Here is a 25,875-nt window from a genome sequence, read left to right as displayed (position 1 = left end):
AGACTGGACAAAAACAACAACTGAGTCCTGAATTAACCTGAAAAGATGCAAGAGATAATGGCATAGCAAGAAGATGATTCCGGTGAAACATGTTGAATATTGATATTTCTTGTACCTTTTTGCTCTAAAGTTATTCACATTTCAGTCCATTGATTCTGTACATTAACAGGTTTTCCATACGTTCATTGAAATTAGCATGAGGAAAATATTAATAAAGTACCTATTAAGTGTCTCCAATGCTTTTCACCCATTAAAAAAAAAAAAAAAACAACAAAACCTCTAATAAAACATTCATATGGGTTAATGCTTTGATTTATTAAAAATGATAAAGCATAAATAACCGTTCTTGTGCTTCCTTAACGTCTCATCAAAAATTCTATAATTTCATAAACGCAAAAGAAAAATGCGTCTTGGCTAAATGTTGATCATATCCAACTCTTCGAAATGAAACGGGAATCCAGTGCGCTCAGAGAAAGAAGTGCGCCACGCTCGTCGCTGCAGTTGCCTCGTTTCAGACAGGGCAGGAGGCGCAGTGACTGATGAGCGCATACTGTGATGGAGGTCAAAACCAGCCAGTTATTAGTCACGCTTTTTACAGTAGATCATGGTGGATTCTAGTTCACCTTACTGTAAAGAATATGAAGGCGAAAAAAAAGAAACCTCAAATGCTGTGTAGTTTAGTGTCTTTGTGTTACCTGTACATTATCAAATAATTCAAATAACATTATTTTTAGACGTTGTGTTATCATCATTGCCTTTCAACAGCTTTAAAAAAAAAATGCCCCTTGCGGCATGGCATGAATTTGAAAAACGTACAAATATTTCAGGTAATCATTAATTTAATTTGAGCTCATAAATGATGGGATTACAAAAGAATGAACGAAGTGCTATTTTAAATAAACATCATAATTAACAATTATGATGTCACAACAGGCCAGTTTCTTTTATAAACTACTTTTAATTAATTAATTAATTAAAAAAAAAAAAGCTTCAGTGTGCATGCAACAATTCAAAAGGCCACCTAACCTGAAACAGTTACTTTGGGGCGTTCACAAAGAACGTGTTCTTGCGTTTAAGAACACAAAGCAGCGATGCTGAATGAAGAATGCATGGTCTCAGGCACGTTTTTAACCCGTTTAGAGATGTTTCTTTAAATGTGGTGCAACTGTGAGACCACAGCTCGTGGTTACGAATAAAAACAATAGAATGCAGCGCGATCGAACGCACAGCGCGTTCTGTGTGATCTGTTAAAGGTTTCCACCGTGGGTAGTATTTCTTGCAGGACTAACTCGCCAAAATGACGCAAATATAGTGTGTAGGCACAGCTTAAATCATAAATTCATTTAAGCGCCAAAAGTGAACCGTTTCACCGTTGTTTTCAAGCCCTTTGTAGCGTTCCGGAACACACAGAACCGAGTACGAGGTCACGTACACACCGCAAACTTCCAAGAGAGTGACAAATGCATTTAAATACAGCATTTGCATCCCCCCGAAATACAGGGGTTACTTTAAGATAATTAACGCAGTAATAGCTAGAATGTGTGACTTCTCACAGCGCGTTTGATGGATGCGTTTTCCACCAGAGCGACATTAGGAGCCCATGTATGCTACATAAAAATGCTTTCGGTAAAAATCAGAATTTACTGGAAAAAAAAAAAAAAAAAAATCATAATTATGAGAACCTAATTCACAATTATAATATAAAAAGTTAAAAAATTACAACATACTAAGTAATACCGGATGCCTTAAAAAATCATTTAAAAACATTAAGTCAAAATTGACAAGTCATAAATGACAAAAAAAAATTTGACATTCCAATTGACTTAAAGAATAAAACTTTATTTTATAAATTACTTGTCCAACAATTATCAGTTAAGTCACTAATTAATAAAAACCGCCAGAGAGGCAGAGGCAGCTGCCTTTAAACACCATTTTGTGTGCAGTTTCCACAAGACAAGCACATTTGTGAATAAGTGAAGACATGTACCTCAGTTTCTGTGATTTCATTCACCGCTCCTCAGACAGTTATAGTGTGCAGAAAAATGATGGTCAATGCATTAACAAGACATGTACACAATATGTGGGTTTTTAAAAAAAAAAAAAAAAAAAATGCAATTGTTAATCCTGAAAATCGGATGAAGCGCTCAGTAGAGGAGCAACAACCAAAATTCAGTTTGTTTGAGCTGTAGTTGTTTTTGCTTGCGACTGGTTTGTTAGTCATCAGTTACTCATGATCGCTCGTAGCAGGGTTTCTCTCACCAGTGTGCGTGGAGCTACACTTGCAATAGAGCAATTGTATTTTCACTTTTTTTTTTTTTTTTTTTTCCTCAATTGCTAATCATTAAGCAATACCACACTTGCAATCATTGGTCAGAATGAGATTACCCACCACCGTCCAGTCACAGTGGTGCCGAAATTTAGAACAAAGACTCATGCAAAAGAAGAGGGGAAAAAAGAGATGCAATTCAATCACATCCAAACCTGTAAAACGAAACATGCGGTGTGCTCAGAAACTGTGAATTGCAGAACAAGGGCTCTAAACTGCAGTGGCACCTTTCAGGCACCAGAAGGTGCAGTGAAGCCAGTGGTGAGCACACACTCCAATCTCATGCTGAAAAATGGTCAGTTAGTTCAACTTCTGTCGCACATTCACTCCTCCTCCCTTAGATAAAGCAAATCAGAAATGAAATAAAACCTAAACAGATTTATAAATTAATCCTACACTGCCCTTTTAGATCTAAAAGAAAGACCTGTGAAATTATTTTAAGTATAAGGAATCTAATTAAATGTGTTTTCAAAAATAAATAAAATAGGTGATAATCTAGACGGAATCCAGAGAAACACATCCATGCATTTCTCAATCACAGAAACAGAAAAACCTCAATTCTATTAATTAAACAACTAGCTCTGGTCCACTAATTGTTTGAAATTGCACAGACTTTAGTTTAAAAACTTATGCATTTAATTACCTGAAATCAGAATTGCAAAAACACGCAAACGAAGTCACCACAATGGTCGTGTCTGTTGCACACAGTTTATTTAACAATATGGTATATAAGTACGAAACAATTTCTTAACCAGTTTATACAGCGATCTCAATCTTTTTTTCCTTTTATTTACAGTATGTCATCAAGCTGCATGATTTACATTAAAGAATCGTTCACCTTCAATTCACGTTTCATGAGGAGAAAAAACAAAAGAGGTTGACTGAAGAACTCTTTGAACGAATCAGCAGTCAGAAGAAGCTCCGGCCTCATACGCGAGGTGGAGGGGGACATCATTGATGTTTCAGAGATCAAACGAGAAAAACAGGAAACATCTTCCTACATCTTAAGAGGACAAACTACTGAATCCAGGCCAATAAATTAACGCATTTGGGCACCTTGAAAAATAAGAGCAACTTCACAATTTGCTCACGTGTTCGTGTGTGTTTATGTGTGTGTGTGTGGGTGTGTGTGTGTGCAGTGGCCAAGCTCCTTTCTGTACAAATGAATACAGGTCCTCTGTACAAACTCCACAGTTTTGGAGAAAAAGGCGGTGTGTCCTTTTCCAAACCTGGTAAATGTGAATACGTATCAGACCGGAATGAGGATTGCTCCTGATCCTAATTCCACACTGAGTATCTTACAGTCCCTAAACGCACACACTCGCCAAAAAAAAAAAAAAAAAAAAAATGCATTTCAGTTTGCAAACATACAAAACGAAAGTCTTCAATAATAAAATCAAATATTTTGCCTTGAGATATTCCATTTAAAAAGTCCATAAGCTCAAAATAAACCCCTCCCCGAAAAAAAAAAAAAAAAACAACGAAAAACAAAACAATTAAAAATGTAACTCATAGAACAGCACTGCAATTTCGGCCGGTCCGACAACCCTCCCAGAAAAATACCCTTTGTGATTCTGCTCTTTAAACAGTAATTTCAATCCCTCCAACAGGGGAAGAAAAGCAGTCCATTGGTGGTGTAAACCTATTACAGTTCATTTTGTCGCCTTCTCTAATTTCCTGTGTAGAAAACACCCTCTGTCCTCAAAAAGAACGTCTCTTAATGCTACAATCCCTCGACAAACTTCTCTCAAACGTGTCTCCCGATGTGTCCCCAACCATACTCATGTCGTTGGGGTGCCCTCCACGGTTTGGTGTGTTCAGCTGCGGAAGCATTGCACTCTGTTCGGGTGTGCACAGGTGAGCCTGGTCCATGTGGCCCGGCATGGGTCCCGCCAGGCTGGGGTGGGACACGCCGGAGTGCAGGGGAGAGGGCTGGGGCTGCATGCGCGGGGACGGGCTGGAATGTGGCGGCTGTTGGGACGGGGGGCGGGGCGATTGCACGGGTGCAGGCGACCTCACTTGGTTGCCCAGCGCATTGGCCATGGCCTGTCCGGGCAAGTGAGCTCCCTGTGGCTGTCCTGCAAGCATGTGGGGTTGGGGACTCATGGAAGCGGCCTGAGCCGGCGATCCCATTTGCTGCTTTAGCATCTGCTGCTGCTGCTGCTGTTGCTGTTGCAGCATGCGTTGTTGCAGCATGTTTTCTGCTGGGCGTCCATGCCCCATGCCAGGCTGGCCCATCTGAGCCATGGGCTGCATCTGACCCATGGGCCCGGCACCTCCCTGCATGGCCATCTGCTGCTGCATGCGGATTTGAGAGTAACTGGCCGGACTTTGAGGTTGCGGGAACCTTCCTTGTCCTGGAGGCATTACTCCCTGTTGTTGTGTTGCTGCTGCATGCGCATTAGTTGCCGGCGGAACAGCTGCTGGTTTCCATTGTGTGCAGCGTTCATCATTTGTCCTTGGGGTCCGAGGGCAGCCACGGCTTGGTTGCAGCTGGCTGCTGAGGCGGCATGACGGCTCGCTGCACGGGGCCGGTTTGCATCGCAGCCATGGTCTGCATTCCCGGCTGAGCTGCGAGCATGGCCTGCGGGTTCTGCTGCTGCGGTTGGCTGGCTTGGTACTTTGCCGTCCGCTGTTTGATAAACGCCGCTATGAGATGCGGGTTCGATTTGAGGATGTTGAGGACCTGCTGTTGCTGCTGAGGGGGACTTGGTGATTTTAATGTGTGCAGCAGGTCCTGCAACGCTCCTGGAGCAATGCTGCTGGCCACCCCTCTTTGCTGCATGCCTTGTTGCTGCGGAGCCTGTGGTTGTTCCTGCTGGGGAGGCATGACAGCCTGCATCTGCCGAGGCTGCTGCATCATGGCGCGCTGCATCATTTGCGCCTGTTGAGGAGTCTGCACTACCTGAGACTGCTGCGGGGCCATGGCCATCTGCTGCGGTGGCACTTGCTGCGGCAGAGGTGCCTGTGAATTCTGCATGGACCCTTGCATCCCAGCTGGCCACTGGCCAGGCTGCATGTTCTGAACCATCTGAGGGCCACGAGGGGCCATCATCTGCATGGAAGTCATCATGCGAGGTTGGTTCATCTGCATGCCGTTCACACTCATCCTGTAGTCTTGCTGCTGCTGCTGCTGCTGCTTTTTTTTGTTTTTGTGTTGCTGTTGTTGTTGTTGTGCTGTGCTGCTGTTGTTGTTGCTGCTGCTGCTGAACTTTGGTCATCATCTCTATTTGTTTTGCAACCTTCAAAGCCTGCTGCTGCTGCGGAGAGGGCTGTGGCTGTTGTTGAGGTGGCATGGGCAGGGGAGACTGCTGCTGGGGCAGAGGCGAGGACTGCGGGCCTGATTTTCCCTGCGACCCAGGTGTAGACGGTTGGTTGGGGAAGGGTTGCACCATTGGAGCCACATTCTGATGTGTCTGCTGGGGCTGGTTGGCTAATGTCTGCACGGTCTGAGGCGTATTAGGCTGCTGCAGCTGCTGAGAGTTGGGCGTCCCCGGACCTCCTGAGGTAGTTGGGGAGGGCAGACTGGGCGGCATTCCTCTGCCCTGCATGAGTGCCATGCGCCGCCGCATCATCTGCGCCTGCTGCAGCCTCTGCTGAATCTGCTGCTGCCGCAGCTTGTGCTTGATATTGAGACAGAAGGGCACGGGGCACTTGTTCTCCTGGCAGTGCTTGGCATGGTAGCAGCACAACGCAATGAGTTGCTTGCAAACAGGGCAGCCTCCGTTGGTCTTGCGCTTGCAGCCCTTGGTGTGCTGCACCACTCTCTTCATCTTCTGACAAGATGGCAGAGAGCAGTTGGCATTGCGGCACTGACAGGCATGCACCAGCGACTGGATGCAGCGTTGGATGCTGAGGCGTCGACTCTCCTGTGGACTCTTGTTGGCTTCGCCGCCCTGGTTGTTGCTGTCGTCGTCCAGGCCCAAACCCCACTTCACCATTTGGTGCTCATGGCCCTTAGCATTGTAGCAGTTAATGCATAGATCAAAGTCCTGAAAGAAATCAAGAGTTTTGTTTTTTAGGACAATTATATCACAGAATGTTTATTTACTGTTGCACGACTGGAGATTGATGTTATATTTACAGGTGGAGACAGTTGTCAAGGAAGGTTTGCTCCTTGAGAGATTTTAAACCTACAACCTACTAGTTTAAACCTTAGATCTTGATAAATTGCGATAAAACCAGTAGCATATCTGTTTTTTTAAAAAAACAAATAATGGGAGCAAACAAAGGCAATAGACTTGACTGCTGCACAATTGAGAAGACTGACCTCGCAAACGGTGCAATGCCAGCGTGTCTCTACGTGATGCTTGCATTCGTTGCAAGTGTACACAAATCGGTCTTGGCCCTGATTGTGTAGCTCCACCAGCATGCACATACTGCTCCATTTGCAGCGGCGTAGTGAACTGAACTCCCAGTGTTTGTCCCTGGCCAGTGTCAGGAAGGCATCACGACCATCCATCAGATCGCAGGTCAGCATCGGGTCAGGATCCATGATCGGAGGCAAGGTATTGATCACTGGACCAGCATGCAGGTGGATCACGAAGAAGACCTGGATTTTAAGAAGCAAGAGGGGTTCTGGTCAGCACTTGGCACATTCAGAGCAAAACAAATGGTATTTCAGGTTTAAAAAAAAAAAAATAAGTAATGTGTCAGGCCCAACCTCTTTGTGCTTCTCCATTGTTGCATATAGCTTCTGGGAGAGATCAGTAGCTACATTCGGCATCCCAGGCTTCTTTTTGCTTGCGCGGCTCACGCTGCTCTTATTTTTGTTGGTCTTTTTATTGTTCTTCTTTTTGGCGTTCTTACTGTCAGCTGGGGTTCCCTGTGGTACAAGAAGACATTTAACAAACGGCTACAGACTACACTAAATACTCATTCACACCATTTGTCTCTCTGACTAACCTCTGTTGTCTCAGAGGTGGTTGTATTCTCCTCCTTCTTCCTCTCCTCCTCCTCTTGCTCCAGCTCCTTGATACTTTCCTCCAAAACATTGGGCCAAAAATCACCCTCAAAATAGGGCAGCTCGTAGGCACTTGTAAGCCGGTCCTCTGTGGCCTGCTTAAATATGTCCTGCACAATACAAGTGAGTCATTTTGTGAGTCATATGTGTGTCAGTTTGACGTTAACCAGTTGTGAATGAAAACTAACGGACCATAAATCCCTTAAAAACAAATTCAGCATTGGCATACCTTGTAGTCATGGAGGATTCTTTCTGCAAAGGCTTTGTCCAGCATTTTGCGGTACCACTCCTGCAGTCTTTTAGGCTTGGGAATCTTCTGATCAGGAGGGTGACAGTGGAAGATGTAGTCATCGCCTTCACTAGGTGGGCAGGCCCAGATATGACCAGTCACATACCTGTAGGTGGGAAAAACCAAATTCATTAGTGCATAACCCTAACAATGCCATGGACCTTTTTCACATTTCCAAGTTTTTCTCTCCGAAGCGGAAGTCATCATAGTTGGGTAAACTTCAACAGCACTGAATGGGAGAGTACCACAAATATATTTTTTGCATTCTCATTTGCTCAAATAGCAAAAGAAAAACTCCACGATAGTGTTTTCATGACTTTCCCCAAAAAAAAAAAAAAAAAAAAAAATTAGATACTGATAACGACAGAAGATAGAATGTTAAATTTACCGTCCCTCCCATAGACGCTGCATTAGAAACACCCTTGCATTAGCGTGAACTAATTTTTTGTAATTTGATGCAAAGGTGATATGATACAAAGTAGTGTTATTAATGTACATATATTAAAAAAATTGTAAAAAAAAAAAAAAAAAAAAAAAAAAAAAAAAACTTTCGAGGATTTATGATGCTGATGACTGTTAAAGCGGTCATATTATGCGATTTAAATTTTTCTTTTCTCTTTGGAGTGTTACAAGCTATTGGTGCATAAAGAAGATCTGTTAAAGTTGCAAAGACTGAAGTCTCAAATCCAAAGAGATATTCTTTATAAAAGTTGAGTCAACCACGCCTACCTAAAACGGGTCATTTTAACAACTCATTCTTTTTTTGTGCATGGATGAATAAATACAGACAAAATTACATCAAAATGCGCGTTTTGGCGAATTTCCTAGTAAACACAGTCGTTTCGTCATATGTCTTAATGTAAACAGTTCAGAAAGAAAAGGAATATGTATATTAAATCCGTGCTTGGTTCTTAAAGTGAAAGCAAACTAATAATAAATCTAATGTTGTCAAAGAAGTGCTCACTACTCCTGACTAGATAACCTTTGTAAAATCAAAAATGATTAATGTACATTTAATTTATACAGTGAAGACTATGCAGTTATTTTACATTTGATTACTACATTACTGTACCATACCTTAAACATGATTTTAGACTGAGCTGAAAACCTGAAAAGCAGTTTATTTAACTGTTTATTGAACTTGTGTCTTTGTTGTATTGTATTTATTTTCTGCTATTCCTCATAATTTGGTTACCTGTAGAAAAGATTTTTAGCACTGAGCCCATAGTAGCAGCCAGCATTGTTTTTCCAATTGTTTATTTTCTGTATTATATAAAAAATAAAAAAAATGTTTAGGCCTATTTTTTTGTTGTGAATGTCCCAAATGAGGTACTGTACACAATGTGAAAATTTCAGATAAATGTTCATGTTATATATTTTGGTTGCATTTGTGAGTTAATAAAAATGTAGATGGTTGTTTAAAATAGATGTAAAATATCAAAATATCGATATATCGATCGATATACTTCTGTATCGAATCGAATCGTATAATTTTTTGAGGTATCGGCAAATATTGTATCGCTGGGTATGAGAATCGATATCGTATCGTGACAAAACCATCCGATTTACACCCCTAATAAAATGGGGCAATTCCAACTTTGCAAGGACAGTCTGGCACTTCTGACTCACAGCCTGTAAGTCAGTTTTCATTTGTAAAGAATTTGCCACTGATGATGCAAACGCAAGTTTTGTTGTTTGTCATTTCTCCGATTACAAATGGATACATGGTTTTGTGTTTACACGGCGTGATACGCAACAACGCGTAAAAGACAGTATAAGGGCGTTCACACTTGCCGTCTTTTTTGACAAGAAATTGACAAGCGTTTTTTTTAAATAAATAAAAAGCTGGCAGCGTTTTGGTTACAAATAGCAGCCAAGGGCCTTTTGTTGCTATCACAACAGCTGCAACGGTAGCCTAGCACTGTGTGCTGCAGAAATGTCGGCTTTTGAAGTTAACGGGGAGGGTAATGTCGGTTCACAACGACGTTTGTGGGAGCGCAACATTATTTGGGGAAGGAAACTGTATGGTGCTTCCAACAGTTTAGTTCAGGAGCTCTGGTTGGATGATCCCCGTTTTGCGACATTTTTTTTTAGACTATAGAGTTTTGTACTCGTATCATACAAATCCTTGTGCTCCGAAATTAGGGTCTCGCCACTCGCCACTCACTTGTCATTGGTCAGCTGTCAAAAAGGCATGTGACGTATGCTGTTTTTTCCAGAAAACTTAAACTTTTTTTCAACTTAAAAAGACGCTCTGAGCTGCAGAAAAAGACGCCGGCGGTGGCGTTTTAAAAAGCGCTCAGGATTTTTTTGAAAACATGGTTTACTCCATAGGATTATAATGTAAAAGACACTGGCAGCTTCAAAAAAGACGCCAAGTGTGAACACAGTAGGAGTCATTATAATCAGTAATTATGTCCCCACTGGATGCAAGAAATGCCTCGTTTGCAATTGGTTTGATTGTTTTTATCTTGTCACACCAGGACACGGCATCACAGTATGGTAATGGGCATAACATTTCTGTCACACGCTTGAGGTATTCGGCCAATCACAATGCACTGGATAACTGGCCAATCAGCGCACACCTCGCTTAGCAGACCGATGAGCTTTGTAAAAATCGACACGTTTCAGAAAGGCTGGGCACAGAGGAGAAACAATGTACAGTATGTGGAAAATAATGTGCTTTTTGAACCTTGCATTGAACACAATGCATTACACCAAACAAACAAAATAATGTTCTTTTTAGCAACATCATATGACCCCTTTAAACGCATCATCACAGTCTTGTGAAAAAGAGTCCATTAGATCACAAAAGCAAGTGTTAATAGTGAAGTGAAAAATAATGATGTGCAAGATTTTCTAATTTGGCTTTTGGTTGGGCAAATAACTTGTGAATGGCTCATATAAAGTGGACTTGTCATTTAAAGCTGAGATTGGAGAAAGCAAGTATTTTAAGACCAAAAATAATTAAACATATTATATTTCAACTTCAAGGTGGCACTTACCCTAGTTTCTTAACATACTCCAAATAACCAATGAGGATTTCATGGTAAACTGCAGTTCTTAGCATCCGAGGCTTGAAGAAGTGAATACTGTCAAGATATGATATGTATACCCGTCTGGAAAGAGGAGTAAAAGGACAGTTAGTCAATACAGCCTGCTCAAGATACAATTTGTTACTTTTTTTTCCCCATTGATCAGTATTTGCATGATACCTGGTGTTAGGAAAGGGACATTCAGATCCATATTCCTGGACGTGCATGCCGAAGAAACACACATCCACTCCATCAATCTCTTCAAATGCAAAAAGTGCTTTGGTTCTGTAGGGAAAGCTTTCTACCATCTCTCCTGAGTCAACAAACCTGCAAAAAAATGATGTGATGCAAAATCAGCTCATTTCAATTTCTTGTACATGCCAGATTTTGTCAACATGAATTAAAAATGTAACCAATTTACTTCTAAATACATTTTGAAATGACTTCAATAGAATAACTTTACACGATTCATATTCATTCTCTGTGACGTTACCTGGATTTCATCCCAGGTTTGACCTCCACGGTCTTATCAGAGCTGGCGACCACCCGCACAAACACCTCTCCGGCCTCGGGGTGATTCTGCCTCTTCAAGTACTTGTTCACTCGGTCCTCGATGTACGAGCCCAGTCTTGTGCACTGTAACCCTGATCAGAAAAACACAGAGGGTTACTTCACTCTGCAACGGACAGAGAGGCAAGCAGGAAGACGCTTCAAAAGCACTCACTTTTAGCAGAAAACTTGTTTTCCTTTCTTGTTTTCCCAGACTTCTTCAGGCAGTTGTCACAGATGAAACTGTTATAGGAAGGGGAGACAAACAAAGCAGCTGTAGGATCATGTCATGCTAAACTCTTCAGGAGAACAGTGGGGATAAAACACTTACCCTGATGGCCAGATGACGTCATAATGTAGTACGCAGATTTGATGCATCTTTCGGCCACAGTCTTTACATTCAACAAAGCTGTTAGACAGAAAGTGTTGTTAAAAACCATTTTGACAAGAGTGGATATTTCGTCACACTTGCACAGTATTTGCATATATATTAATTGTTATATATACTAATTGAATTACATATATATATATATATATAAAAAATGTAAAAAATGACAAGCATTACAATGACGAAACTTACGGCTCGGGGTCCAACATGTCATTTTTCTTCTTCTCAAACTGCTCCTTTGATATCATACTGCAGAAAGACATACAAGATAAACTCTACCTTCTTACATGCACAGCTCATTTTTGAGTATAAATTGTGTAATTTAACAAAGAAAAACCTCAAAGCCTTCTGGGCGGCAGATACGTACGTCTGCGGCTGGGCCGGGTCGTCTCCCAGGGTGACACTGTCGCCCTGAATCTCGTTGAAGCACTTCTCGCAGAAGTGATACCTGTCGGCAACAAGGCCATATTTGGGTGAACTGGAGCCAGCACACAAGAGCACAGGTAAACCCGCACACGGAGAGCATCACAGCACAAGAGTGCAGAACGCAGGGTCGGACAGAGATCGACACACAGCAAACAGTCCAAGGCAGAGCACAGGTTAGCATTCAAACTCACAAATGAACGTTAAATCAAAAAAAATAATGGATAGCTACAGGATGGTATGTCCTTTCATGCACTAGAAAGTAACCACATGCCTTTTCTGATTTGATTTTAAGAACAATGAAACGGAGACAATGTGATGATGAGAAACATGCAGTAATGCCAGTTATGGAAAAGTGATGCACCTGAGCTTTTCCAGATGCACAATTTCTGTATTAACAACTTAACAATAACGGCTGCGGAAGTTGGGGGAAAACATTTAATTGCGTTTTTTCTGATAAAAAAATACAATTAAAGTCTGCAGGGCTACACAGTACTGAAAAACGGGGATTATATATCAAAATGACTATAAAATAATAGCTATTATTATTACTGTTACTAAAGAAAAATCTAAAATTGCTAAAACAAGAAAATAAATATTACTATTGTGATGTTTCACTTGTTAAAATAAAGTGTTTAATAAAAACAACAACAATAATTTTACTTTATAATTCTAAAATTGCAAAAACATTTATGGCTGTCTTAATTTCTTCATTTTCAAACACTGACCATTGATAACAAGAACATGCTTCACTCTGAAACGTGCAGAACATGTATTTAATGAAAACGCAGCCATTGTGATTTGATAATCACACAGAGTTTGGTTTTAATCTGATTAACTGTGCAGCCCTAAAGACTATTGCCAAAGTTTTCAGGATTTACACAAATATTAGTGGGCTAGTGGGTGGAACAGACCAGATCTAGGCTTGCGACTGAGAGATTCAAAACCCACCACGATTGACCCACAGAGTATTACCACTGTAACCTAGAGCAAGACGCTTAACCTTTGAACTTTTTATTTTAATGACTCCGTTTATAAGGTGCAAACAACATGGAGTCAACTAAGCGCTAAAAATCTCAAGCATGATCTCAGTGCATCACAGTCCCACTTGGAAAGTCAATCATCGCCTTCTCATTTCTCACACCACTTATCATGTCATTGGTTACCTGTTTTGGTAGCTATAATATGTGCCATCCCTGGAGATAGTACAGAGCTGTTTGCCATAGCAGCAAAGCGTCTGAGGTGAAAACTCGTACTGTGGAGACAGAGAAAATACAATTCTGTTAAGAGCAACTTATTTAACAACAGACTGCACCAGTGATATTTTAGTTCTTCTTTATTACATACCTACTGTAGTATTTAGTAATATTTTGAATTTGCTTTTATATTTATATTTCCTGTTTTCATTTCTAGTTGATGTTTTAGTTACTTTTTAGCGATTCAACAAAATGAATTGAAATTAGCCAAACGCAATTAGATTTTTTTTTTTTTTTAATAATTAAATGCATTAGTATTTCCTATTACTACACTTAAAATAAAAAATGAGTTTTTATATAATTTTTTTTTATATTTCAACATTTCTCATTTTTGTTTCAACTATCTACATTTCCAAGTTTTTCATCCAATATTTATATTTTATTCCAGTTTTATTTAAATAATCAAAAAACATTTTAACAGCTTTAACGTGAACAATACAAACACTGAATTGCACTCAAAAATATCTAAAGATGCTCTGGGTTTCATTTTAGAGGAGTTTGAGCTCATGTGGAGGACTCATCTAGCTAACCACTCTTTTCCTGGATGAAGAAGCTCAAGTTCTCACCTTGCGTCCACAGCAGTATCCCAGACCTTGCATGACGGGGTCAATTTCCTGCTCGAACACCTCGGACAGCTTCGAGCAGTACTTGTACACTCGAGATGTTTTGCGGTTGTAGAGCCAGGCGTTGTTGAACATCAGCCAGATGTCGTCAACATACTGCCAGGGCTCCTGGTACTGCCCCGTGTCCAGCTTCCTCTTGATGGTGGAAAGATCGATTGGGTTCTTTACAATATCAAAGTAGTCCTGGGAAAAGAAAAAAAAAACAACAACAAATATTAACAAATCAAAACTTTCATTGATATTTTTGAACTCTGCAGCATTAAACTGGCTAATACTAGACAAAATCAGTTTTTTTTAGAAGATGCAGGGCTGATTTATTTAACATTTTTAGAGCATTTAAAGAGATGTATATATAAAATATTAGCCCAATAAATAGGTGTATGGTATTTACCGGGATGCCCAGTAGAGTGGGATCCACCGGCTGGCGGAAGGGCAAGGACTCTGGGTCTTGACGATACAGAGCTTCTAATGTAGGCATCAGCGCCTGCCTGAGCTCCTCCGGCTTGAAAACTGTAACAAGTGATGTTATGTGATTAATCTAGTTGCAGATATTACTAAATGCGGTTTCAATGTTTTCAGAAAAACGTTTGTACTTTTCTTGCGTGACTGGGCAGATTGACCGGATGCTGTTGTGCTGTTGGTGCCGGACACGTCCTCCTCTTTCGGCTCGGTCTTTATCTCTGGTTTCTTCTCCTCCGTCTCCATCGGTTCCTGTTTAGGTTCTACAGACTCTGGCTGCTCTTTTACTTGAGAAGGTTTGACATCTTCATCCTAATGAACAACATGAATTATGTTTAGATGTTTAGTAAAGACTGTGTCATTAGACTTGAGTCACGAGACAATGAAATATTAGGAAACTAGAGAATGAAAAGTGTTATAAATTGGCATTACAGCTAGCAAGACAAATCAGTTGAACAGTTTCAACAAATAAATGCAATAATAAGTGTCAATATAACATTAAGAGACTATGAATATATTTAAAAGAATGAAATACCAAAAAAAATTATACTGCAAAGAAATACAGAGCTGTTCAAAAGCTGTAATATTTAGTTTTTCTAAGAAGTCTCTTCTGCTCACCGAGGCTGTGTGTTTTTGATCAAAAATACAATTAAAAAAAACTTGAAATATTATTACAATTCAATATGCTGATTTGCTGCTCAAGGAAATATTTCGTGTTATTATCAATGTTGAAAACAGATGCGCTGCTTAATTCTTTCTCAGGATTCTTTGAATAGAATCCTTAGAACGAATTGAATGACCAGAAAATTCTAATGAATAACTCTTATTTAAAATAGAAGTCTTTTGTAACAAATGTCTTTACTGTAATTTGCGATCAATTGAATGCCTCATTGAATAAAATTTCTTACTAATATTAATAGTAATTTCTTACTTACATTAATTGACTATTTTCTTACATTTTAACGGTAGTGTAAAACATTCAAGAAACACTACCAAATAAAATCAAGAATTGTTGAACCATTTTTAAGCCAATTTTAAGTTTGTTTTTTAAGTCACACCTCCATCTTGACATCAAGCTGCTTTTTCCCAGATCCAAAGTCCTGCTCGTCTTCTTGATACTCGGTTTTGTGTTCGGCAGCATGGTAGTCAGGGGGCAAAGCTTGCTGGGAGTGGGTCTCGGCCACAGATGCTGGCGTAGGAACTCTATTATCAACGCTAGCGGCCATCTGAGAGAGCTAACGGACAGACAAACGAGGAAGGACATGAGTTAAGGGTGTCATGACATACAGCTGCAATCGAGGCTGTGTTTTCATGGCGATCCTCACCGGAGTGCGGGGCTGCTGCGCTTGCACAGAGGTGGGCTGCTGCATCTGCAGGGAGGGCTCGGGCTGGGACTGCAGGGGCGTGAGCGGCTGGGAGTGGGCAGGGGAGGAGCCCAGGGCTGAGGGAGGGCGGGGCAAGCCGCTGGGGATGTGGGTGGGCGTGACGTGGCCTCCGACTGAGGCTGGCGTGGAAGGCTGGGTCTGGAGTGGCTGTAGGCTAGCAGCAGCTGACGGGGTGGAGGCGGAGGGCGGAGGAGGGGTGGAGCACAGGGTGGACGGGGTGCCCAGAGGGCCCACAGGATTCAGGGTCAGGTTAGCGTTCTGCTGCTGCTGCAGAGGAGAGATGCAGGGCATACCAACTCAGATACAGCACAACAAACTACAATAGAGTGAAACAGTCAGGTTCCAGAGGTAAAAGCGCCATTCATTTTCTCCACAGGAGGACTGATTTTAACAATAACTCAAAAACCTTTAAAGACAGATCTACTATGAGCCCAGAGGATGCTAATTAATGGTATATGCTTTTGTTGAACCCATCAAACTGCATTATTTATAAAAAAAAGAAAAAAAAAAGAAGATGTTTCATAGTGGGAGGCCTGTTGAAAAACTACATTACCCATAATGCTGCAAAGAAAACTCCACCAATCAGAAAGGTGCGGCGAGCGAAGCTCCACTAGTGGCGCAATCAAATTGGTTTTGCTATGCTCAAAAAATTTACATATTTGTATATAATAATGCATATTTTGAACTTAAACTATATGTAACCACTTTAAATAAATATTTTTTATATTTCTCCATTTTTATTTTGGGATTGCAGTTCCTTCCCTCTTTAAAGTCAACGAGTACCTTTGTGTTTCTGTTTGAGTTTTTAAATTCTTTTTACTTCAAATAAATGTAATGTAAATAATGTTGCGATTCTCCTCACAGCTGATTGGTTTAGGTCATGGCTTAGAACTTTGTTTTTAATCTCTATGAAAAAATGAATGGAAAAACACTTCTGGAACCAATGCCGCTGAAAAAGTGGTCAGGCACTAATGCACTCTATGATAGAAAGACAAGAAGTGTTTGTGGTGGTGAAACGTCTTTTATTAACACCCAAGTAACACCACAAACAATGAAACCGTACTAAAAGGTGTGACATTTCTGACTCCTAACCTGTGGGACAGTCTGTCCCGACTGCTGAGCCAGGTTTACATTCACATTCATGCCCCCGGCTGAGGCTGGGAACGGCGTCTGGTTCATGAACTGGTTCTGGTTTTGCGTCTGGCCCACCATGTTGCTAGCATGGCCTCCCATCATTGCTGGTGCCTGTGGCAACCTGGAGGGAGACATACTCATCTGCAAAAGAATGAAGAGAAATTAGCATTGAGCCACAAAAGTATGTTTTTGCCCTAAAAAACAATTTTAACACACAACATGAATGATAAAGCTATTCACAAGTTTACTTTCCAGTGAAACAAGCTTGTTTTTATGAATACAAATCCAAAATGGTGCACACCTCATAAACAATGTTGACTATAAATACACTTAAAATGAACAGAGAAAGCATTTCAATCTGACTAAAAATACACTGTTTTAAAACATAAAATTCCAAAACTGGAATCAATCTGGAATCACTTCTTGCTGCTCACCGCTGGAACGTTACCCATGCCCATCTGAGGGGGGTGGGTCATAGGGGACGCAGCCCGAGGAGCGCCCACCGGTGACTGGGACATCTGCATGTTCTGCATGGTCACAGGGTTGAACTGTCCCATCCCTGAAGAGCGTGATAAAAAACACATTAAAAGGGCAAAAGAGATTTTCTGCTCAACGGGAGATTGAAGCTTTTAAATAATTCCTGCGCTACCAGTATGACCTGCCCGACTGCTTTTATCATACTCAAGTCAACATGAAATGGCATTCACAACCGATTACATTTCTGTAATATGACATTTTAGAGTGCAAATCATTTTCATTTTTGCTAATATTGCCATAAATTACTCAATTAAGGTTGACCTTAAATGTGTTTACTTGACAAAATTTCAGAAAGGCTGCTGTTTTCAGAGATTAAGTTATTACATTCTTCCAAAAATCTATGCCAAAAAGGAATCACAGACGATAAAGAAGAACGTACACAACTGTTCAGTCAGTGAGATTTTGAGAAAGACATTAAAGACTGGAGTAATGATAACGAAAATTCACCACTGCATCACATAAATAAATTACATTGTAATAGTATTTCACAATATTACTGTTTTTACTGTAGTTTTAATCAAATAAATTTAGACTTTTTGAGCATTAGATACTTCTTTTCAAAACTTAGCTACCTCAACCTTTTGAACAGTAGTGTAGACATGTACACAGAATGAAAAACCATACCTTGAGGGACCTGCATCCGGGCCATCAACTGATTTGGCACATTGGACATAGGAACAGGTCCATCTGAGGAAATAAGGCATATTTTAAGCAGCTGATGGAGAAAGCAGCCAGGGAAATCTAACAACCAGAAGGTCAAAGCATTAAAAAACAAAGCCACTAACTCGGAGGCCGGATGGCTTGTCCAGGTCCCATAGTGTTGGGCTGGGGAAGGCCAGGCTGCTGAGGACCCTGAGCGCCCATTTGGGGCTTCGACAGCCTGGACTTTCTCTTCTCCTCCAGCTCCTTCTGGATCTTATAGATCTTCTCAGCCAGAAAGTGGTAATACTCATCCTGAACACAAGATATTAAGAGATATAAAAACATAAGCCACCTGGTGCCTTCGTACAGTCACAAAACACCATCCTGAAAGAAGGTTGAGCTGTAGCAAGAAAGTTTGTGAGCTTTACCCTGCTGTTGGCAGACTCGTACATGTCCCCTTCCACCTTACGCGCATAAGCGACCAAGTTCTCCATGCGTCTGTCCTTCAGTGCTGCAGGGTCTGGGGTCGGGAATATGGCTTGAACTCTGCAGGGAAATACCGGGTTAAGAGAGCTACCCTTGACAAATCGTGACTTTGACATACGATGACTTCTTCAACTCACAGCTTGTGCACTAGGTGATTCCTCAAGTCCTGAGTGACGTGCTCGTGCCAGGGCTTCTTCATGCCAGGCATTGACAGCGGCGCAGCTGTGGGCAGGTTCCCCGTGATGCCCATGTTTGACCCGTCTGGCATCAACTGACTGTGGGAGCAGGATTACGACATTAGTTTTCAAGTTTTGCCTTCCGGAAAACGTACATTCTTCAAGCACAAATCAAAGAACGTACCGGTGTGACGACATTTCGCTCAAAATCAGGCCAAAAACGGCGATTTGTTTCAATGGTAGTTTTTAAAACATTTTTCCCTTTTAGCATCTCCGATTTTCAGATTCAACCGTTTATTGCTACAGAATTGCTGTAAAATCATTCTACAATGATATTGTTTGCTCTCTTACATTGCTGGACTCTATAGATGAGCACTTCCTGCTCTGCAGTGTGTGTGAGAGGTTAAAGGTGAGGGGTGAAGGTGAAGAGACTCACTTGTTGTTGAGGGATGAGGGGAGAGAGGAATCAGTGTGAAGGTTCGTCTGATCAGCCATACCGTTACCGCCGATGTTCATCTGGTTAGTGCCTGAAGATGTTGCGGGAAACCAGACAGGGGTTACACATGGATACACAATATGAGGAGCAGCATGACGTTTCAAAGCATACTGACAGCAGATGCAATTAAATCTATTGTTTATAGACCATGATGCACCAATTTTGATCTTTACCCATGCATTTAGCAAATCTAATTACACAAATATTCTGATGCACTTGTGCATGCTTAAAGATATTTGATAAATTGCATAGAACACAATTATGCATTAAATATTCTAATGCACTTGTGGGCATGTTTAAAGATATTTGATAAATTGCATTTAGTAAATATAATTATGCAATAAAATTTTGATGCACTAGTGTGCATGTTTAGTAAATGGCTCACAGCAATCAATATGATGCAAGATGAAGTTACAGAATGACAGCAGCTTTCAATGTTAATAATGAACATGGAACATTGTATTGTTCGCAATAAATATTCAGCTCTTCCTCAAAAAACACTTTTTAGATTTCCTTGCGAACTGAAGTTGATACCTAGTGCAGGCATGGAGCGCATCTGCTGCTGCTGGGTGGGCTGCTGTCCTGCGACCTGTGTCTGCGCAGCCGGCTGGTTCCCGTACGGGAGGCCGAGTGCGGCGTACGCCCGCTGCATAGAGCTGGGGTCTATGTGCGTGCCGCTGCTGATGGCAGGCGTAGCAGTTTGACTCGTGCCCACAGGGCCCAGCGCAGCCTGCATGCCAGTGTTAGGAGAGCTCAGCATCGCTGCAAATAGAAGAAACAATGTTTGTTAAATCAAATCAAACTACTTTTATTCATATATTACAAAGGTTTTGCAGAGGGATTTTGTTATATATAATTCACCTGATTTACATATTTTATTCCTAAAAACAAGGTAAACATTTATTTTTATCTGACTGTTGATAAAGAGAGATATCCAAAATCCCCTCTGCTCCAACTTTAATTTGTCCACTAAATAAAATAACTTTGAATCTGGGTTTATCCATTGTTTAGATTTCTTTTCTGGAAGTATATGCAAAATTAGTGCATATATAATTAAAAAAATTAAACATGACATTTAAGAAAATATGCAGTACTAAAAAAAATAAAATAATGTAATGTAATCAGTCAACTGGGGCAGTATGGTGATATCCATCAGTTAATTTATCCTAGTCATCTGGATTGTCTTGCCTTGAAACGTAATGCATTTCAGGAATTATTTCTATTCGGAATAATTGCAAGCTTGCAGTAATTCTACTTGATCTGGAAACAGAAGGGACTGAAGTGGAATAGCCATTTTGCAAACACAGAGCACTTCGAGCAGCGGCAGATAACAGAACTGCAAGAGACACTGAGAGAGCGTGCTTCTGTTGCCACTACAGGGGGATTTAAACGAGTCAGTGTTCGTCTGTCCAATCAGAGAGCGGGAGCTCTGTGTGTCCCGCCCCCTGTGAAAAACCAGGGGTGGAGCCCCTCCCCCGCAGTGTCAGATTACAGTCCCGCTGCCTGCCGGAATCCGCTGCTGGTCTCGTGCTTTCACATTCAGAGCGCAGCCGAGCTGCACACACGACCTACAGGCGGCAGCACTCATCTGAACACCCCGTATCTCAAAGCATGAGATGCATACACACAATCAGTAGAGTAACAAACCCCTTAAAGTTTATACATTTAAATCATTAATGTAGATATTTTTATACTTTTAAAATAGTCATTTTTTTATATATCAGGGCAGAAATTTTGATTTTCATTTTCACTTTTTTTTGCATTGATCAAATTGCAAAAAAAAAATCTCAATGGCCCTAATAAGAGAATAAACATTTATACAAAATATTTAGTTATTTGTACTAATCACATGATAGTGCTAGGAACTTTTTTGTTTGTTTGTTTTATATGCAGTGTTACCATGTTGTAGCATGAAGTATAAACTTGATTTATGAAAATATGATCAAGATCCTGCTTGGAAAATAAGCTCATGCAGAGAATGTATCGATGCAGGTGGTTTATTTTAAATGAGAACGTGACTTACGCTGCTGGTTTCTCTTGTCGCTGGCGTTTTTCAGGGGCAGACAGACGGGGCAGTCGTGCCGGGTGCAGTTCTTCCAGTGCGAGATGATCTGTCTAGAGGAGGCGCAGTGAGCCACTGTTGAAATGGAGAAAAAAATAATTAAAAATGACAATACCGAGCAATCACAACTTAAAAGAATTCAGAGTGAATTAAAAACAATATAGCATGGTTGATTATAATGAAAGCAATGTAGTTTTGCGACAACTTGGTTATTTAAACAGTTTCTCCATCTCAGTTTCTGCTGTGGAAATGTGCAAAATGGGTGATGAAAAATGCCTTATGATATTAAGGTCCCTCCTGCAGTGTAAGCCAAGTATTCAAGAGCGATATAAATAATCATGCTCATCTTAACAAGCACAACTAATAAATCAGACATAACACTCTTGATGAGCAAGACTTCTCAACATTTGTTCTTCACACTGTAATAAAACACTCCGCCCAAATGAAATCATGTCAAGGAATAAAAGGGGTTTCGACGTTCCAGACAGTGAGACCACAAGAGCCACGATTGACTTCCCAAGTTTACATGAAGCCTGAGTGCCTGGCCAGACAGTTTAACAACACTGAGATGTACAGTCATCACTGAAATATGGTTTTGGACAAAGAGAGACGGAGGAATACACAAGCACTTTCACATCGACTCAGAGATGACAGACCATGATTTCTATAAAATTCAGAGCTTGGGTTAAAGTGCCAGAGTCCAGTTATACATTAACATAACTGGTCTCATTTTGCCTCTCACCTTGGCAGGACTTCCCCGCCTGGCAGTGGGTCATGTGGTTGAGGACGTTCTTCATGGTGCGGCAGTGGGGCAGGGCGCAGGCGCGCACATCGCCGTTGGCCTGCTCTCGCCGCTGGCACTTGTGGGCGTGAAGCAGCAGGACCAGCTGCTGCTGGATCAGTTTGCGCTTCTCTGGGTCGGCCGTGGGGCCTGCTGACACCCCCTGTCCCGGGACCATGCCCACCGAGGGCACCTGCTGCTGCAGCTGGAGGGAAGAGTTTTAATTAGATAGAAGCTCCATTTCGGTTGTTATTATATAAAGAAACAAATCTTTCTAAATATTCTCAGTTGGTTAGATAAAGCCTCAAGCCACAAGAGGCTGAAAGTTGTGATTTTATTCGTTGAGGTGTTAAGCGTCCATTTTACGCCTTAATCAAAACAATGTGTTCTGTCGTCTTGGCCTCAACACCACAGAATTGTTTTAAAATTTCTTATTTGTAAACGGTCCAGTTTATCCACTCTTTGCGTCATATTCTGTCTTATTATTTGAGGATATACCAGACATTCAAAATACATCCTATAGGCTACTGTCTTGTCTTTCAAAATGTGTGTCCCTGTCATTGAAATCGCATTTGCAATCGGATAAGGGGCGTTTGCATATCTAGTCTCAATATGGCAGGCGCAGTGGATGGATAGGCCACCAAAACGCGAACTAGCAATCTGAAACAATGGCCTCAGCACCCGAAGGGGTAGGGATAAGGTGACCAGACATCCCGTTTTTCCCTGGAGTCACAATTCGTTGTTGATTGACTTAAAGTTAGTGAAGGTGGGATAGGCGGAATCACGCTGATAGAAGTGCTCTCTCTCGCGCATGCTCCACCTCTTCTGTTCTTATACAGTGCACAATCAGTTCTCAGTGCTAAAATACACACACAGCAGTCCAAATGTCTATCATGTAGAGTATCACGTAAATACAGTCGGTTATGGATTAAGTGAACATAAACAAATTTCGTTTTGTACAAATTTTATCTTAATTTTAATAAATGTTTCATCAACCAATTGCATGTATTTTAATAAATAAAAAGCAGACAATATAGCAGACAATGATAACCGTGACATGGAAGCGCCAGCGCGCTGCGTTCACTTGCACTGCACTGTGAACTAGAGCGCATCTCATCATAAATTAAACTCAGCGTAGGCCAATGCCTCATACATTAGCATTAAATATCTTTGCTGCATCCTTTCTAGAACAGACAAGGGCTTTTTTTGCGGCTCGCATCAGCAAAGCATTGCATCGTCCATAGACCGCAAAACAATCAGCGGATGGCGGGCGGGTGCGGCTTTGAAATTTGCTCAAAAAACGTTGGCGCGGATGATGAATTTTGTGATGTGGTTGCGGATGAAATAATACCCCATCTGCGTATCTCTATCGATAACAACATTTAACACTACACAAATATTAATTTTTTTTTTTAATTTAGGCGATTAATTTCCCATAGTGACATAGGACTGAGGTGCCGGATCCAATAAAAAATGTTCCGGATCCAACGTCGGAGGTGACGGAACATGTTCCGGCTCAAATTAAAACTTCGTGAAGAAAGGTAAAACCAAAACCGATGGATCTCGTTGCGAAAAAAAATGTTACATCGCCTATATGGGCAAATTTCGGGTTTAAACCAGATGGCAACGGAAAACCAGAAAATCTTGATGAGCCTGTTTTGAGAATATGTGGAAAAACGGTATTTGTTACAAGTAGCCTACTTTTTAAAAAGGTTTTGTTTACTGGGTGTGATTTATTTAAAACAAAGCATGTTCATTGCAAAGTTTTTTTTTTTTTTTTGTTAAGGATTTGTTCACTGTGTGTGATTCATTTAATGGAAAGCACATTCACTGCTAGTTGTCTTGCTGATGATTTTAAATAAACGTAGAGCAAGTAGCTAATCAGTGTCTGCTCGTTTATTCAAACTATAACTATAACCCCCCCCCCCGACGGTTATGTTATAAACCGTCACATTTGACTCACGTCATAACCGTCATCACCAATTCTGAAACCGGCACACCCCTAGTGTGTAGCACACTGAAGTAAGGAACTTGGCTAACAGGTTAAAGGGACAGTTCACCCAAAAATGAAAATTTTCATAATTTATTCAAGTTTTACCAAATTCAATCCTTGATTCAAATTTCTCATTGGCTTACCTGATTTGGTCTAAAGAGAGAAGAATTAATGACTATTTTTGTTTGAAGTCTACATATATATAGGGGGAAGTCGTGGCCTAATGGTTAGAGAGTTTGGCTCCTAACCCTAAGGTTGTGGGTTCGAGTCTCGGGCCAGCAATACCACGAATGAGGTGCCCTTGAGCAAGGCACTGATGGCATAAATGGCTGCCCACTGCTCTGGGTGTGTGTTCGCGGCGTGTGTGTGTTCACTGCTGTGTGTGTGCACTTTGGATGGGTTAAATGCAGAGCACGAATTCTGAGTACGGGTCACCATACTTGGCTGTATGTCACGTCACTAAAATAGCTACCAAAATAAATGTTGGTTACTGCGGTTTGATTAAAAGTTGATAATGCAATGACTTTCTGTTGAATAAAACTAGAAAGACTCAAATGAATAAAATGTGACCAAGACTATTAAGCATTTTCGTCTCAAGATAAAGACTAAATCAAAAAAGCCTGTCAAAATTAACATTGAGGGTTACTCACCAGATTTGGCACGCTGGAAGCACCCTTCAGGGTAGGCTGGAGGCTGTTGGGAAGAGCTGCCTTGTTTTGGATCTGAGCGTTTAATCCAGTGGACATCTGCTGGACCGAACCCTGTGCATACTGCTGCCCGAACGGGCCGTTAGCAGTTGTAAGACCCATCTATGGAGGAAAAAAAAAACCTGTCAGCATCTGTAAACCTCACTGAACGTTCATGAAACAATGGCTCAAAAGGGCTGCCAGTGTAGCGTTTTAATTTAAATTCATAGGGAACAGGCAAGGTGTTACACAGGCACAAGGTCCTGCTCTCTGCCAGTGTAGAGTAGACGCTGTCGAGCCAAACATTCATAGGTCAAAGAGTGTACTAAAAGATACTGTCATCAGCTGCTCAGTAACATCCGCCCTCTCACTTACGAGCAGTAGAGACCGACTTGCTTTTAGGGGAGAGCTTGAGAAAATGGTGTCTGCTCTCCATAAAAACACCAAACCAAAGATGCACTGATATAATACAATGTTTAAACTTTTACACTACTGTTCAGAAGTTTGGGGTTGGTAAGATTTTTTAAATAGATTTTCCTCTTATTCTCACCAAGGCTGGATTTATTTTATCAAAAAGTAAACAGTAATACTGTTGTAATATTGTAAAAAGTTGTGGGATTTAGTTAAGAAGTAAATTATAGAACTAGAAAAAATATATAGAGCTATTTTGAGAAATCACAGAACAGTGTTGACAATACATTTGCGCACTGAATGATTCTGTGTGCATGCGATCTGCACAAGATGTACACGCTACTGTCTGAAGGTTTAGTCGGTGCAACCCCTAATTTGAATACATTTTAAAATGTAATGGCAATTAGAACAGAAAGTAAAAAAGAAAAAAAACAGCATTCATTTGAAAGGCATTTTTTTAACATCATAATTGTATATACTGTCACTTTTGATCAATTTAATTTGCCCTTGCTGAATAAGTTTTAATTTCTATTAAAAGAGTTGCTGACCCCAAGCTTTTGAACAGTACTTTAATATTTTGCATCAGCAGAATAATTTTTTTTAATGCTAAAATTATACGTTTCATGCTCAAGTTACTTCAAAATAATGTAAAAAATATTAAAAAAAAATCTCTGATGTCATTCACCAATAGAAATAATATGGAGCAGGTTCATCAGAGGATTAATGATTATGAATTGTGGAGCATTAATTATTATTTTTTTTTTAAATAGCATTT

At 40.8% G+C, this 25,875-nt stretch overlaps 1 protein-coding gene across 1 annotated transcript in view; it reads right to left on the bottom strand.

The window, feature by feature from the left end:
* Positions 1 to 4,024: 4,024 nt before the first annotated feature.
* The window catches only part of LOC109061377 (CREB-binding protein-like), a 37,147-nt gene continuing 15,296 nt past the window's right edge, over positions 4,025 to 25,875 (bottom strand). Inside the window, 33 exon segments of the mRNA XM_042719592.1 lie at positions 4,025 to 4,073; positions 4,076 to 4,710; positions 4,713 to 4,814; positions 4,817 to 5,507; positions 5,509 to 6,318; positions 6,597 to 6,878; positions 6,990 to 7,151; positions 7,232 to 7,399; positions 7,519 to 7,684; positions 10,584 to 10,697; positions 10,794 to 10,940; positions 11,107 to 11,257; positions 11,338 to 11,405; positions 11,494 to 11,571; positions 11,743 to 11,799; positions 11,888 to 11,998; positions 13,140 to 13,228; positions 13,796 to 14,035; positions 14,244 to 14,362; positions 14,446 to 14,623; positions 15,370 to 15,546; positions 15,637 to 15,963; positions 16,789 to 16,971; positions 17,265 to 17,389; positions 17,992 to 18,054; positions 18,153 to 18,321; positions 18,438 to 18,555; positions 18,633 to 18,770; positions 19,108 to 19,198; positions 19,702 to 19,929; positions 21,191 to 21,304; positions 21,972 to 22,215; positions 24,654 to 24,812. Coding sequence (XP_042575526.1) covers positions 4,050 to 4,073; positions 4,076 to 4,710; positions 4,713 to 4,814; positions 4,817 to 5,507; positions 5,509 to 6,318; positions 6,597 to 6,878; positions 6,990 to 7,151; positions 7,232 to 7,399; positions 7,519 to 7,684; positions 10,584 to 10,697; positions 10,794 to 10,940; positions 11,107 to 11,257; positions 11,338 to 11,405; positions 11,494 to 11,571; positions 11,743 to 11,799; positions 11,888 to 11,998; positions 13,140 to 13,228; positions 13,796 to 14,035; positions 14,244 to 14,362; positions 14,446 to 14,623; positions 15,370 to 15,546; positions 15,637 to 15,963; positions 16,789 to 16,971; positions 17,265 to 17,389; positions 17,992 to 18,054; positions 18,153 to 18,321; positions 18,438 to 18,555; positions 18,633 to 18,770; positions 19,108 to 19,198; positions 19,702 to 19,929; positions 21,191 to 21,304; positions 21,972 to 22,215; positions 24,654 to 24,812 — 6,528 coding nt within the window. The 3' untranslated portion in view covers positions 4,025 to 4,049.

This window comes from Cyprinus carpio, chromosome B3 (assembly GCF_018340385.1).
Source record: "Cyprinus carpio isolate SPL01 chromosome B3, ASM1834038v1, whole genome shotgun sequence".
NCBI classification, from domain to species: Eukaryota; Metazoa; Chordata; class Actinopteri; order Cypriniformes; family Cyprinidae; genus Cyprinus; species Cyprinus carpio.
Note: the sequence above shows the minus strand (reverse complement) of the source record. Positions and strands in the feature narration are given on the sequence as shown.